Source organism: Antedon bifida, chromosome 7 (assembly GCF_963402885.1).
Source record: "Antedon bifida chromosome 7, ecAntBifi1.1, whole genome shotgun sequence".
NCBI lineage: Eukaryota > Metazoa > Echinodermata > Crinoidea > Comatulida > Antedonidae > Antedon > Antedon bifida.
The window spans coordinates 11987886-12003177 of NC_136232.1; the positions used below are offsets into that span (position 1 = coordinate 11987886).

The 15292-nt window shown below is 34.7% G+C and overlaps 3 protein-coding genes across 3 annotated transcripts; 1 reads left to right on the forward strand and 2 right to left on the reverse strand.

Annotated features, from left to right (window-relative positions):
• Positions 1 to 131: 131 nt before the first annotated feature.
• LOC144849101 (SUZ RNA-binding domain-containing-like) lies at positions 132 to 2306 on the reverse strand. The gene is made up of 5 exons (XM_078706099.1): positions 2168 to 2306; positions 1656 to 1708; positions 1342 to 1474; positions 1077 to 1242; positions 132 to 983 (listed from the first exon to the last, which is right to left on the reverse strand). Exons 1-5 carry the CDS (start codon positions 2231 to 2233, stop codon positions 925 to 927), a joined length of 477 nt encoding a protein of 158 aa, XP_078562225.1. The 5' UTR covers positions 2234 to 2306; the 3' UTR covers positions 132 to 924.
• A 1496-nt stretch (positions 2307 to 3802) lies between these two features.
• On the forward strand, positions 3803 to 10481 carry LOC144849084 (uncharacterized). The gene is made up of 7 exons (XM_078706076.1): positions 3803 to 3959; positions 4934 to 5272; positions 6448 to 6564; positions 7411 to 7524; positions 7706 to 7819; positions 8124 to 8240; positions 9723 to 10481. Exons 1-7 carry the CDS (start codon positions 3899 to 3901, stop codon positions 9983 to 9985), a joined length of 1125 nt encoding a protein of 374 aa, XP_078562202.1. The 5' UTR covers positions 3803 to 3898; the 3' UTR covers positions 9986 to 10481.
• Positions 10482 to 11406: 925 nt separating this feature from the next.
• Positions 11407 to 15246, reverse strand: LOC144849078 (putative arginine--tRNA ligase, mitochondrial). Its single transcript, XM_078706066.1, has 13 exons — positions 15096 to 15246; positions 14700 to 14776; positions 14358 to 14469; positions 14191 to 14277; positions 14004 to 14092; positions 13549 to 13912; positions 13352 to 13458; positions 13017 to 13250; positions 12594 to 12718; positions 12233 to 12419; positions 11906 to 12076; positions 11746 to 11809; positions 11407 to 11573 (listed from the first exon to the last, which is right to left on the reverse strand). Exons 1-13 carry the CDS (start codon positions 15132 to 15134, stop codon positions 11487 to 11489), a joined length of 1743 nt encoding a protein of 580 aa, XP_078562192.1. The 5' UTR covers positions 15135 to 15246; the 3' UTR covers positions 11407 to 11486.
• Positions 15247 to 15292: the final 46 nt, after the last annotated feature.

The window sequence follows — 15292 nt, forward strand, 5'->3', positions numbered from 1 at the left end:
ACCACTCGGCAGTATGAAAACAGATTTAATCACTATAGCTACTCTTACAAGGATTCGGATGAAACAGTACGGCGGCACAGTAAACTTTAGTCTCAGATTTTACAATAAAAAATAAACAACTACATAAAATGTAACAATATAATAAGAAATTTATTACTGTATAATCCATATTTTTCTTATTTAAAACTCCATTAAAAATTAGTCAATATTAGGAAATGGCTGTATTGTGGAAAAAGTATCTTGTTTAACATTGCACCTTGTAATGACGACATTTTGCAACAAATAAATGTTAAAACTTGTTGTATGCTATTAAATCAATATGTTAAAATAGGTCAGCATCGATACATTTCACCAACGCAGGATTCGTCTGTATTTTTATAACACAGTAAAGATAGGAACAATATTTCTTTAGTTACTACCTACCCTGTGGACATAAAAAGTATTAAAATACAGTACGCATAATAGGAAGTTAGTAACACCAAATTTCCAATAAGAAAGGCAACTGATCTGTAAGCACCACATTTCTTACAGCATGCAGGCTAAATAAACGTTATTACCTGTAAGTTACAGTATTCTGCTGATACTATTGGGTATCACATGGATCTGTTATAGGACGGAGTATCATTCTGGTGACTTCATTTGTTACTCTTGAGCATGGGTCCCGCATCTCCCAGGCATGGGTCTCGCATCTCCCAGGCATGGGCCCCACATCTCCTAGGCATAGGTCCCATACTTGTTCCTGGGCATTTGTTAGTGCTATGGTTATCTTTCACATTTGTTTTAATAGATGAATGCCATCAACAACCAATCACCAATCTTCCGCTACTCAGACATCTTCCCCTGCTTGGACATGTTCGTCTTTCACGTTTTAATAAATCTTTCCCCGCTCTGGCGCACGCGTCCTCCACATGTTAATAACCTTGGTTATCTGCATGTTGTGTGCATCAAACGCAGGTTTGCATCAATGCATGTCAATTTAGATTCTAGGGTTGAAGTGACATGCTTCAATATCATAAATAAAGTACACATTTTCTATAGTGTTGTTTGGTGTTATCTTTGTAGCATAAATCCACTACCTTCCTGTGGTCCCTTTGGCTGTCTTATTATATTCTTCTCCGTCACAGATATCGAGGCCACTGGTAGGGCAGAATCTGTAACACCTTCTTCTTTTTGATCACCCATTATCCTTTGTCTTGCTTCTAAGTATTCTGCCTCCCTTTGTGCAAATGTCTTTGGTAGTATCTAAAAGTATATGAATAATTAAATATGCATTGCTCAGAAAATGAACTTTAATTCTTGAGTAGGTTTACAGGTATTACACTGAACTTTAACATTGATTACCTTGGTTTTGACATCATCTTGTACTACTCTATCAGAATTTGGATTATCCCGTTTCAATATCCTTAGTTGCGGATGATAAGCTGTTCGCTGGCTATCTTCTTGAAGGACAACCTTTTCTCTTATTTTTTCTTGCCTGATTCATAAATAAAAATGAATTAAATTATGTTAAATATTAATATTGTTTACTTAAGAGAAAAATTACTAGGCTAGGCCTACTGACAAAATAAATCTATTTTTCTTTGTGCAGTGAGTAAATGCAGTCAGTATGAGTAAATTGTGCAACAGATGATTGTTTATGTAAAAAGTAAACTTACTGTGTTCTTTTATTAAATATCTTATCTTCATCTTTCAATCTTTTATCAAGTTCCTGTAAAAACAAATAAAAATAGGTCTATATATCGAGCACAATTAAAATTTTAAAAATGTATTTTCCATGCCATAGGCCTAGGTATTTACTAGCCTAGTATAGTAACTAGCCAGTAGTAGTTCAAGTACTGGCTGTATTCCTGTAAATACTACTCGGTAGGTTACTGTACATCCACTGTACCAACTCTAGGCCTAGCCCTAGGCTAGCTAGCTACTTATTCAGCTACTTGCTCTAGGCCTAGGTAGCACAACAGGTCCAACAGGCTAGGCTAGCCTGGGCCTATCTAAGCTAGGAAGTATTCATTTATCTGTAGGCTATGCCTAGCTAGGCTAGGTCCCTCTAGCTAGCTAGGCCTGCCCTCCTAGCCTAGTAGGCCTAGGCCTAGGCTAGCCCTAGTTTGACATGATCGAGATTTTAGCTAACTAGTGAAACATATTTAACATATAGTATATTACAAACCCCACTATCTAGCATGTCTTCCCAATCTCCTAGTTCATCAGATTGGGATGAATCTGTTTTTTCCATTTTTCTTTTCTATAATTTTGTTCGATAAAAAAGCAGACTACACAACAACAAAAAACGTCAGGCAATGGTTATTTGTACGGCCACCGTGTGAAAAAATACAATGAAACGAGCGGCCGTACGAATAGATAATGTGGAGTTGATCTCGTTTCATTCGTTTTATTTCAAATTTATGTCAGATGATTTATTTAAAATACACGGAAAAATTATAAAATAATTTAGGCATATGTTATGACTACATTTATACGGTTTTGAATTCTCTTCGAAGTTGTAAGTTACAATTAGCCTATAATTAAAATAATTATAATTATAGTAGGGGCCTTCCTACAGGTGACACAAATTATTTGCATATTAACTCGAACTATCCATAAGAAATACTCCTCCAGTTCGCTGTAGTCCGCGTGGCCATTTATAGTACAGTACGTGAGTAGGCCTATAGGCCCTTGTCGATCACTAAAATCTAATGAAATGTTGCACTTTCCAAATAAAAAAATAGGTTTATTATACTGAACAGAGTTATAAAGAAGAATCACAGGTCAATGTTTTTGTTACTCTATTTTGTTCAATAATTAAGTCTGGACAATAAGAACTTTATAATTTTTTTACAATTTTCAGTAGATATGTCCAGGCCAGGAGTAGGCCTATTCTTTAGTTAGTTGAACAGTGTGCAATGCTAGGTAATTTCAAAATTTTAGAAGTTCTTTCAACCATCATCATTCTTAATTTGAAGACATACCCCACACGTAATAAGACTAGTGTTTTGTGTATATATAGGCCACATATACATTTATTTATTTATTTGGAATCTTTTAGATCGGTGGCACACTTAGCACAAAGGTGCATCCTTCACAATAACACTATAAGTATAACAATTACCGGTAATTAATTTACATACAGAAAAGTATAAAGGCAAAACAACTATCAACCCCTACCCTACATTTTCAACAATAGACTCTCTTATTACAATTAGTCTATATAATGCATTCACACCTAATCTCACACTTTATCTCCATGAATCAATTAATAACATAAAATCGATTCATTCTAGTGAATATAACCTATTCAGTTACTCATGTTTGTCGATTACCATTGATATTCGATGTAAAATGATGTAAACTATCCGATGTTTGTGGAGCCATGTGCATCGGTGTTACCACCAACATACTTATAAATAGTTTTCACTCCGCACCTACTTCGAACATATCTATTGTCCGGTTTTGAGTACTATTCATCTGGCTCACCCTCTAACCATGGAGGTAAAAAACCTCCATGCTCTGACCAACCCTAAACTGAGGTGAACATTTAGTGAGGGTGTGCAATTCCGCAGTAATTTTGGGATCCTGTTATATAAAACAGTCGGGCATCATCTCAGTTTTTTTCTTAACATTCCAAAAGCACAAAGAGTTCGATAACATGAAAAACTAATATAGGTTGATCTTCCGCTTTCGTGAATATTGCTTATATAAGGCACCTCGAAATTACTTTTAGTTGAGGTAAGGTAATCAATGTTGTGATAATTTATCGATATAATAAAACAAAAGCGTAAGACAACCATTGACAGGTTCGATTGAATATAACGATTACCATTACGCAATTTGCTTTCGAAGGTACGACACTTGTTAGAGCTTCTTCTTCAGTCTTCGAGATGTTGTAATACAATCATTAAAAATGACTGATATATTAGGTTTTGGTATTTTAGTTCTCGTCTGTATCGGGTCTACTAACTCACGTAAGTTTTATATTATTTATATTGTATTTAAATTAATTGTCTTTGTTATTCAATATGGGCCGAGGTGCCCTGAACTAACTCCTTTATTGTGTCGTTTTCTTTTTTGATGTCCCGCATTTGTAAATAACATGTATTTTTATATTAATTATGTTGAAGAGATATATTTTTTACCTATATTTTTATATATATTGTAAGGTTTGCATGGCGAAATCAACTGTTGATATATAAAGTTTGCGGCACACCACGTATATTAGTTCTGAAAAGAACTGTTAAGTTAAAGAAACTCACCAGTTCTTTTCAGAACTAATTAATATACGTGGTGTACCGCAAACTTTATATCAACATATATTTTTATACGTACAATGTTTATATATTTCAAGTTTTGTGTTTTTTAAAGTGCTTTATTGTAGATTGCAATAAACTTTACTCGTATCGTCGTATCGGATCCTTAATCCTGACTATTATATTAGACCAGTGACTAGTTGGACTAAGTTCTCTGTCAATGCCTCCTCGCTGTGTTTGATTCTTGCACACATTATATAACATTATTGGTGTAATAAGGTGAATGTAATACTGAATAAAACATGTATATTAAACATTAGTGAACCTGTACTGAAATTGACTGAAATGGTAATCGGACATCGATAGAGAAATTGAGCTCTTGTTTGCTTTGGTATTAAGCTCTGTCTACACTATCAAACTTTATGTGACAAATAAATGTGATGTGTCCATAGGCCTATATGGACTTGATGATGTCATATCACTACCATATTTAAGCAGCTCACTACCATATTTGGGCACCTCATACTTGAGGTGTAAAGCTGATCCTTAGATAACATAACAAACTTTCAAAATTATTTCTCAACTTTAGGCCTAAATTTTGCATTTTGTCACATAAAGTTTGATAGTGCAGACAGAGCTTATTATTCTTGTAAAGGTCTTCTTCACTGATGGTTATGTTGATTGTGTTATAGAGAGCATAACGATGTCGGGTGGCAATTACTATTATGAGGGACGGCTGGAGATATGGTGGTACACATCTGGATGCTGGCTTTTTTGTGAAGATAGATGGGAATGGGGAACTGTATGCGACGATGCATTTGACATGAACGACGCGAACGTTGCGTGTCGCTCGATGGGTTACGTTGGAGCTTCGCATGTGTGGAGTTCTGCATATTTTGGCGCTGGGGGTGGTCCTATTTGGTTAGATGATGTCAATTGTGCTGGTCATGAGAGTGCCCTCTGGTACTGCTCTACACCAGGATGGGGAAATAATAACTGCGGTCATGGAGAGGATGTGGGGGTTACCTGTGGTAAGCGTGTTAACATTTTTTTAGTTAAATATAATTATATATAATTAATATATATACGGAGTAAAGATAAACTAACGTATTTCCTATAGTTAACAAAGTGTGGACCAAAAGTATAGTTAGTAGAAATACTGAGGATGTTCGTGTTGAAGTAAAAAGGCGGTAGTTTCATCAACATATATTGTAATTGTTATAACTGTACTGACAGACACCAGAAGAGAACATTGTAAAAGTTCATTATTTAAGAATTAATATTTATGTGTAATGTTACTAACCCAACCTGCCACTATTTTCGAAACGAAAAAGGTATAATCATTGAAATTCTAAAATTGTAGAAGTTATACAACATACAACACTTTCCCTAACTTTGTCTTTAGTCTATTTACGGTTTTCCATGGTCTACTGTGGATTATTGAGGCATAATGTTACTTAGAAATAAGTCATAAAAATAATAAAATTGATGTACTTATTGTGAAAAACAGTGTTATTAATGCATGTGGCAGGGGCGTTTATTCGAGAAAAAAACGCCGCTCGCTTGTTGACGTAACAGTTTTACAAATTATCAAAAACGTAAGTCTCTAGAACTATAGCTACCGCTTGGTATAGCTTCTGAATGAGTATGTCCTCTTGGAACATAGCTGGCTACAACTGCGGCGCGAAAACAAAGTATATTAACTCTTTTTTTTAAAAGTACATTTAACTTTAATATATTAAAAATGCAAAACGTGTGGCTTGTAAGCTTTTAAATTCATTCATAATTATTATGCTTACATATTTGTGTTATTGTAATGTTTAAATATATAAGTGCATATTAATAATTAAAATCATTCGTCTTTTATTTTACCAATATTCAGTATATGAAAATACGATATTAAACAAAATCTGTCATAACACTTTAACGTTAAAAATGTCCCACTAAACAATCAAATATACCGTAATATCCTCATCAAATGTTTTTGTTTATTGTGTACTTTTTAAACATTTAATTTAAACATTTTCAGATATTGACCACTGCACTTATCTGTCACCATGCATGCTGTCAATATATGTAAATACGATATTTAAACAAATCTGTCAACACTAACACTTAAAATTAAACATTCCCACTACCATCAAATATCCCGTTAATATCCCCACCAAATGTTCCTGTTTATTGTGTAATTTTTAAACAATTCCAGATATTGATCACTGCAGTTATCTGTCACCATGCCAAAATGGCGGTGCGTGTACAGATGGCGTAGGAACATACACTTGCTCTTGTGTAGCTGGCTACTCTGGTACCAACTGTGAAACTAGTAAGTATTTTACCAATATACACTTTTAAAAATCGTACATTCCTGTTTTTTTCTGTAGCCAACTAAATGTAAATAAAGTAATTGTAGACGACCTGCCAAAGCTGTACGTGTTCTTCAAAATACGCCCACTGTGGGCCTATTCAAAGGAGAGTGGGGGTGGGGTGTTATACACAGTCGTAGGTAACGTGAATGTTACACTGTGGCGGAATTGCCACGGGTTTGCAGACAATTATCATTTCTTTTTCAATGTCTCCTGAGCGTATAGTATATCGACCGCTAATATGCCTATATGCATAGAAATAAATCGAGGCTTATTGGCTGATTATAGAAGATCGTTTGCGAAAACGTCAAATATCTATTATTAGCCGAGAACCGCAATCCAGTCAATAATTTTTTTTATAATCGAACATTATTACTATGATTATTATTGTGTTGATATCCAATACAGTAATTATATAATTCGGCATAAACAAAAGTAGAGGGGGCACGTAGAAAAGCCGTACCATTTATTGAACGCGTGCGTCAAAAAGCCGTGTCATTTATTGAGCGCGTGCATTTAAAAGCAGTGTCATTTATTGAGCGCGTGCCTTTAAAAGCCGTGTCATTTTGAACGCGTGCGTACAAAAACCGTGTCATTTTGAACGCGTGCATAGAAAATCCCTGCCAATTGAGCGCAAATTTTCAAAATCATCCGTGTACAAAGGCCGTGCCATTTATTGAACGCATGCGTCTGTGCAATTTACGATCCAGTCAAATTTGTGATGTTTTTCCCCTATTTAATAAACAAATTAATATGTAGAATAGGCACGAAAAATTAATACCATCATCCATCACATTATTCACCAGATATAGACGAATGCGCATCGAGTCCTTGTCAACATGGAGGAGCTTGTAATGATGGTGTAAACCGATACACGTGTAGCTGTGTTGCAGGCTCAGTCGGAACACATTGTGAAACAAGTAATATGATAGATTCAAATTTGATAAAATTACAATGAACCAGTGATTGTCCGATAGGTTTAAAGACTATTGTATGAGGTATATCTATGAATGTATTTCATAATATTTGTAAATTCATTAATTCATCAACTTTTACAATCGATGAATTTCAGTTCTTTAACTATAAATTTGTTTTCTTCAGATGTTGATGAGTGCGCGTCGGCTCCTTGTGTAAACGGAGCTACGTGCGTAGATGACCTCAACCAGTACACATGCACATGCGTACAAGGGTATAGTGGAACACACTGCGAAATAGGTATTTTTAGTTCTTCCTATGTACTTTAATCGTGTCGTTATATTAATAAACAATAGTATTGTATAGTATACTTTCAAAAGTACTATTGAACGACCGTTCAATAGTGCGTACTATTGCACGCCATGTGACACACAATCGTCCAATAATCAAATGACAGGAATTTATTTAAGTGTTATATAATATATGCTTTTACCGGTTATAATGTCTCTATAGGTGTCTTCTATTCTCACTTAGAATAGCTTTGCTTTTGTTTCTTTTTTCGATAGGCTCTTTAAATTTGTATACATGTAATTTAATCTTGTAGATATCGACGAATGCGCTTCTAGTCCGTGTCTGAATGGTGGGACATGTACTGACGAGCTTAACGGTTACATTTGCACATGCGTACCATGGTATTATGAGTATAACTGCGCAACATTAGGTAAGCAAAGATTCAAAAGCATAATTTATTTACGTTTATTTAATATTATATGATTGGTGGTATTAGGCGGATGGTTGAGTTTTGTCTCATTGGCCTGGTAGCCATTTCTACACATCATTCTAGTATCATTAGACCAATATTAGAATATGCGGCCCCAGTTTGGGGATCAAATATTACGAAGCAACAGAATCAACAACTTGAACAAATTCAGTGAAGGGCCTTTAAATTTATTTTCCGCATGCTACTTATTCCGATGCCCGCAGCTTCCTTGGTTTTTCTACCTTAGAAGACCGCCGTGTTCGACTGTGCAAGGATTTTTTTGTTAAAATCAAAGACCCCAGTCACAGATTGAATCATTTGTTACCGGAGGCTCCTTCTGCTGCTTATAATCTTAGAAGACTCCGTGAGTTCTGTATCCCTAGAGTTAAAACTAACCGTTCAAAAACGTTTATTATTAATCACGGATTATTCCAAAAATGGTAAACATTTTGTGTTATGTTTCCGCGACCTTCCGTACCTTTGTGTGTAAATATTATTGAAAATTTTTGAAGTTTTTAACATTTTTTAAATTTGTAAACATTTTTAATACTTTTTAATTTTTATCCTGCAGGCCTATGTCTTTAACAATTTGAATTTTATATTTATTGTTTTTATAATAAGTGATTTTTAATTGTAATTTTGTTTTAATTTTTTGATTGTATGTTCTACATTTCTGAATGTCTTTTATATTTGTATATTGCATTTTATTTTTCTGAGTGAAACGCTTTTGTTAAACTTCAATCTTTCGTTTGATTGCAATAAAGTTCTATTCGTATTCGTATTCGTATTCGTATTCGTATCAACCTATTTCTAATTCATATTGATTTTTATAGAATGGTATGTTACTTGTTATGCTTGTTGGTTCCATTCCCACTATGACGCAACACAATGACGTAAGCAAATACTAATGACAAGCGACAATTTGAATAATCTATCGGGCTTTTGATTGGTCAAATTTTTGGGTCGCGCTTACGACGTCTTTGCGTAGACTTTCTCAAAGTCTGTAGTTATTGTCTTTTTATGTTAGTCCGCCAGTCGACGTTTCGATTTTGTTTGTTTCGAGTTGAAGTATTAACGTATGAAGTCGAAATGCAGTCTAAAGCTTGGTTTCCACTAGGACACAACGCCCTAAGCAACGTAAGTAATTTGACCAATCACAAACGATGGATTATCCGAACTGTCGCTTGGATTGGTCAATTCGGTTGCGTTGCGCTTACTTCCTTGCGTTGCGTCCTAGTGGGAACCAAGCTTAAGAAACTAGTTCTTGCGTTGCGTCCTAGTGGGAACCAAGCTTAAGAAACTAGTTCTTGCGTTGCGTCCTAGTGGGAACCAAGCTTAAGAAACTAGTTCTTGCGTTGCGTCCTAGTGGGAACCAAGCTTTGGATGTCATGCAATTTGTTTTTGGATGGAAATAACTATATAACATTTAATTTAAAATTAAAGATACATCGTATAGTACATCAGATCTGACACCGTTTCCAGACAGCGCACTTATAAACAAAGCGTATAAAATAAAACAAGTGCGCAGCAAGATAGAGTGTATAAAGCATTGTACGTCATCGAGTGGATGCCAGTCTGTCAACTACGAAACATCTACGGGAAAATGTGAAATCAACAGCGAGACGAAGGCTAATAATGATGATGTATTTAGTACAAGTTATTATGGTTATTATTACTATGAGTACGTAGCAGGGGGTGGAGGTTAATTAGTTGCAACATCACAAGACGGTGGATTCTTTAAATATCCAGACATTTTTAAAAGTAAATGCATTTTGTAGATTTTGTTATTGAAGATATAGTACAGTGTATAACACAATAACAGAATTAAGTTGCCACTTTGTTCATTAAGTGCTTTACCAAACTATAGTTAAATATATATGTATATATATGGCCTAATCCCGTCATGACAGACGATAACCTCAGTATTAATTATTTAACTAAGCTAAGTTCTGTTGGGTTCATTTATTTGTTAATACAGATTTTTTTTTTTAAAGGATTTAATATATATATGCAGTACAGTAAAACACAATCTTTTTTGGGACACCACTATTCTGGTGACACACGAAATGAAAGGCAATATATGATTTAACACTATCGAGGGACCAACCACTATCGAGGGACCAATCACTATCGAGGGGCCAACCACTATCGAGGGGCCAACCACTATCGAGGGGCCAACCACTATCGAGGGGCCAACCACTATCGAGGGGCCAACCACTATCGAGGGGCCAACCACTATCGAGGGGCCAACCACTAACGAGGGGCCAACCACTATCGAGGGGCCAACCACTATCGAGGGGCCAACCACAATCGAGGGGCCAACCACAATCGAGGGGCCAACCACAATCGAGGGGCCATCAATAGTATTAAGGAATCACTTGGATTATAGAGGTATAAAATTAGATTTTGTACCTCGATGCTTGGAGGGGCCAACCACTATCGAGGGGCCAACCACTATCGAGGGGCCAACCACTATCGAGGGGCCAACCACTATCGAGGGGCCAACCACTAACGAGGGGCCAACCACTATCGAGGGGCCAACCACTATCGAGGGGCCAACCACAATCGAGGGGCCAACCACAATCGAGGGGCCATCAATAGTATTAAGGAATCACTTGGATTATAGAGGTATAAAATTAGATTTTGTACCTCGATGCTTGGATTGTGAAAGTGTCATGTTAATAGATGTTCTACTCTAAAAGTTAGATGATGATGCAGTTTTTCTGTAACTATAATTTGTGTAAATTAAGTCATTATTTTTATACCATGATCTATATATTATAAAATTGATTATCAGACCTTAAGTACGAAAATCTAATAGAAAGAGATATTCCAACATTATAAAAATGTTATGGAAAAATAAATTTGTTGAATGAGTTTGTAACTAAAGCACTCTACACTTTATGTGACAACAAAATGTGATGTGACCATATATGGACATGGTGACGTCATATCTATATCCACTATTTTAGAGACTATGTATGCAATTTTAAGGAAATGTACAGATGTTTAAGTGACTTCCCGAACCAATGTAAAAAATATCGTAATTTGTTTGTGTAGTTTTGTTGCATTTCACTAAATAAATGAATGGAAACTAGGGTAATGCTTAGACCTAATATTTATTACCTGTATATCCATAATTTTATAGTTAAGGACCAACATTGTGTAAATAAAATAAGGTTGGTTGTTTGAATGTATGGTATATTCCTACATCTTTTGGAGTGGTCTTAAGCCGAGTACTTTCATACCGGTACTAAGAATACCCTGAGAATGGTTGAAGAGGAGCAACCTAGCCTGTAAATGAAAATTATAGAAAACTTATGTTTATGGAAACAAAGAATATGAAACATGGTCATGGAGTCTTTAATTTTAAAATTGTAAATATTTATTTTTAACAATGCAGGTTATTTCATAGTAGAAAACATGGAAATAAGTAACACAGTGTTTGTGCTATATTGTCCCTTACCTCTGCAAGGTCTCTGGGAGTTCCTTTAACTCGTAATACTTTGTTGGCTATTGAGATCAGGTGGCTAAAACAGAAAAATGAAAATTCACATTTGAGCCATCAAAAAGGGTAAGTAATAAAACAAACATCCAAAGAAATAAGATTGTAATTGGCAACTTACCAAAGTGTAAAAAGGTAATTAACAATATGACTTGCTTCATTTTCAGTGTATGCTGTTTGGATTGCTCCCTCAAACAGAGCAAGATGATGTACAAGTTTAATAGCCTCTTCTTCCAGGAGTAAATTAGTATCAGCATCTAGATTTAAAGACACACCACTCTTTCTACAAATACTACAGAAGTAAGATATTGAAAATCAAAATGAAGATTTGTAAACAAACATGAAGTGATAAATTTGTTTAGAAACTCTTTGATTTTCTGTTGGAAGGTCTGATCATGTGACATACCTACTAATCATGTGACATACCTACACTGATCATGTGACATACCTACTTAGTCTTGCATGAGTATACTGCAGAAATACACCAGTGTTTCCTTTGGCTTGTAATGCTCTATCCCATTCAAACCTGTAATCTGATGTCAATCTAGATTTCAAATCTTGAACTATAATAGCAGAAACGCCAAGTGTTTCAGCAACGTGTTCCTCATCATCTTCACTTTCAAATTTCTTTGTGGCTAAAATATTAAATAAATTGTTTATTAATCGTACTCTTGAGAATGATTATAAATTGTTGAACTAGAATTTGGTTTTGAGATTGATTATACTTTCAGAAAAAAAGTACAGATTAAAAACAGAATTTTGTTTTGAGTAAACACTTAAAAATAATTTATATCATTTAAATTTCTTACTTTTAGAGGCTCTCATGTTTTGTAGCATATGTAACTTAGCCTCTTCTATAATATCTTCCAAAAAAACTACATTGCCTTTCCGAGTGCTCATGCCGAGGACGCGTCCAAATGAAACATGATGGCACCTTCCAGAAAAAAGAAAAAAAATTCTTATTGTTGTTGCAGTTACTGTTCTTGTAGCCATCTTGTACTGCAGACACATGGCTGTCATTCACAGATACTTAGTATCAGTTGACTTCACTGCTGGTGTACTCGAGATCTACCATGCTATACATATAATTTACAATTGATTTCATTGCAAATATTAAATCAGTGCTGTATTAAATACTTCAATTGGGGAGCATCTTAGAACACATTCTCAGCTTTAGTGATTACATTTTATTATTTATCCTGACCAAAATCTTTTGGGATGTGATAGCATACCTATCTGACCAATCATGGCCAATCTTACTAAGAGTCTGGAACAACCCAGAAAAGTGATCTGCCTGGCTTTTATCTACTACATAATACATGTTGTCAAACTTGTAACGCTTGAATCGCTCGATCGCTGCAGCTAGATCACGAGTAATGTACAGTGATGTGCCATCGCTACGAGCAAGGGTCACAAACTTTGACATGGATCCATCAAGTGAAAGGTCAATTATGTCAGTTCCATTTCTGTTATTAAAAGAAAGTAAGACAATTATTTGTATTTTCTAACTTCTTGCAACCATTTTGCAAACCAACAAACAAACCAACAAACTCTGTGATGTACTTACGTGGCTTTCTGAAGTAGATTTGTTTCTTTGAGTTGATTCGTAAGATCTTGAGCTGATTGTCTGTACATAGATTCCCCAGAATATTCATCAAATTTTATTCCTAAACGCTTTAACAGAAGGAAAAAAGAATATTTAATAAAATTTATAGAAAAAAAGGTATAGTTGGAAGACATTTATCATCTGCTTGTCATTTTTACCTTGTACGTGTGTGAGTAATCAGAAACACTTTGATCACGAATTTCATGCCACAAACTTAATATTTCTTCATCGCCATCTTCCATTTTTCTAAAGATTTCTCTTGCCTTCATTTTGAACTCTGAGTTCACTTCAGCTTCACTGTTAGCTGCTACATAAACGTCAAATAATGTTCTTGTTGAAAATACAGTTTGGTTTTGTTTCTTCAATCCTGCTGCTAAGATACCAAACTGGGTTCCCCAGTCACCTAGGTAGTTGATACTGGTCACCTGGTGTCCAAGCAATTTATGCAAATTTGTTAAAAATTGACCTATAACGGTTGACCGCAGATGACCAGCATGAAATGGTTTTGCAATATTTGGAGAACTGAATGTAAGAAAAAATTTTACTTAAAATAGACTGTTTAATAATAAACTAAATTGGTATTCATTTGTTTAAAGAAAATTCATGCACCAACCTGTACTCAATTATAACTTTTTTCTTTGGCTCATTGGATCTTGGAACGCCATACTGCTGGCCAGCTGAGTTTATTTCTCCTAAAACATACTAACAACAAAAGTAAATCATGGAATGTGTCCACTTATAGTAAGTTTAGTAGTGAGAAGATGAAAAGTCTACAAAATATAAGCTCTTTTATTTCTTACCTCAACAAATCTGGATGGCTTTATCTTGAAACTGATGTGAGTTGAATCTATAGAAATATTCTTAATGTACTGTCCTGGATGTGTTATCTGAAAAATAAACTACAATGATTTTATCTGATTTGTTTTGGTAAGAAATAAAAGGAAATTCAATTTTGAGTTGTCTTTACCTTAGCAGCAACCTTTCCAGCATATTTTATGAGTTCAGGGTCTGAGAGTATTTGACCCGGATTCTGAAGATCACTTAAGGACTTGACAGACACACTTAATTCACCTCCACATCTAACAACAAAATTAAGTACCAAATTATTATTTATTTAGTATTAAAGTTACATATGCACAGTAGAACTACTATTTAGGGGATCAAACAAAGTGGCCCCTTAATTAGGATGTTCTCAGGGTTTGCTGTTTATTATTTTTGTCCTTATTCGTTTCGTGGTAAAGTGTATAAAACTAAAAGAAGGGATTTGATACTTAATTTTCAACTGAAAAATACTAGTTTGTAACTTCACCTTTTCTTTAACATAAGTTGAGGAAAATTAATCAGTGGTAGAATTTGCTCTTCTGTCAAACCTATTGCCATGGAAACCTGCAAATACAATTTCAACATGAATTATTCAATAAATATATAATTTTATTATATAAAAATTAAATAATATATTTTATACATACATAAATATAATTTTGTTTTCATTTATTATCATTTAATCAAAATTACACATACAGAATGTGTCGCAAATTGGGTACCGGTAGATTCAATTATCCTAGGCTACCACTGGATATCCTCGGAGATATGATTGTACACCGAAAATATTCCGTGTACCTTGGTTAAAATATTGTCACGCTTCATTGATCTTGTAATTCATGGGCCTAGCCTTTAACTTGCTTGAAAACGACTGTGTTCTTACCTGTTTTGCTACAATTTCTCGTAATTTTTTGGTCGCCATACTATTTAATTTTACAATATATCGATTACTTCCAAATCAATTACAAATTACAATTTCTATCGTCATTTTATCGGAACGAAGGATTACATAATCCGATATTTCTATGTTTTTGTTGACATGTGCGTTTTGTTTTGAGAGGGCGCTGTGTTATAAATATC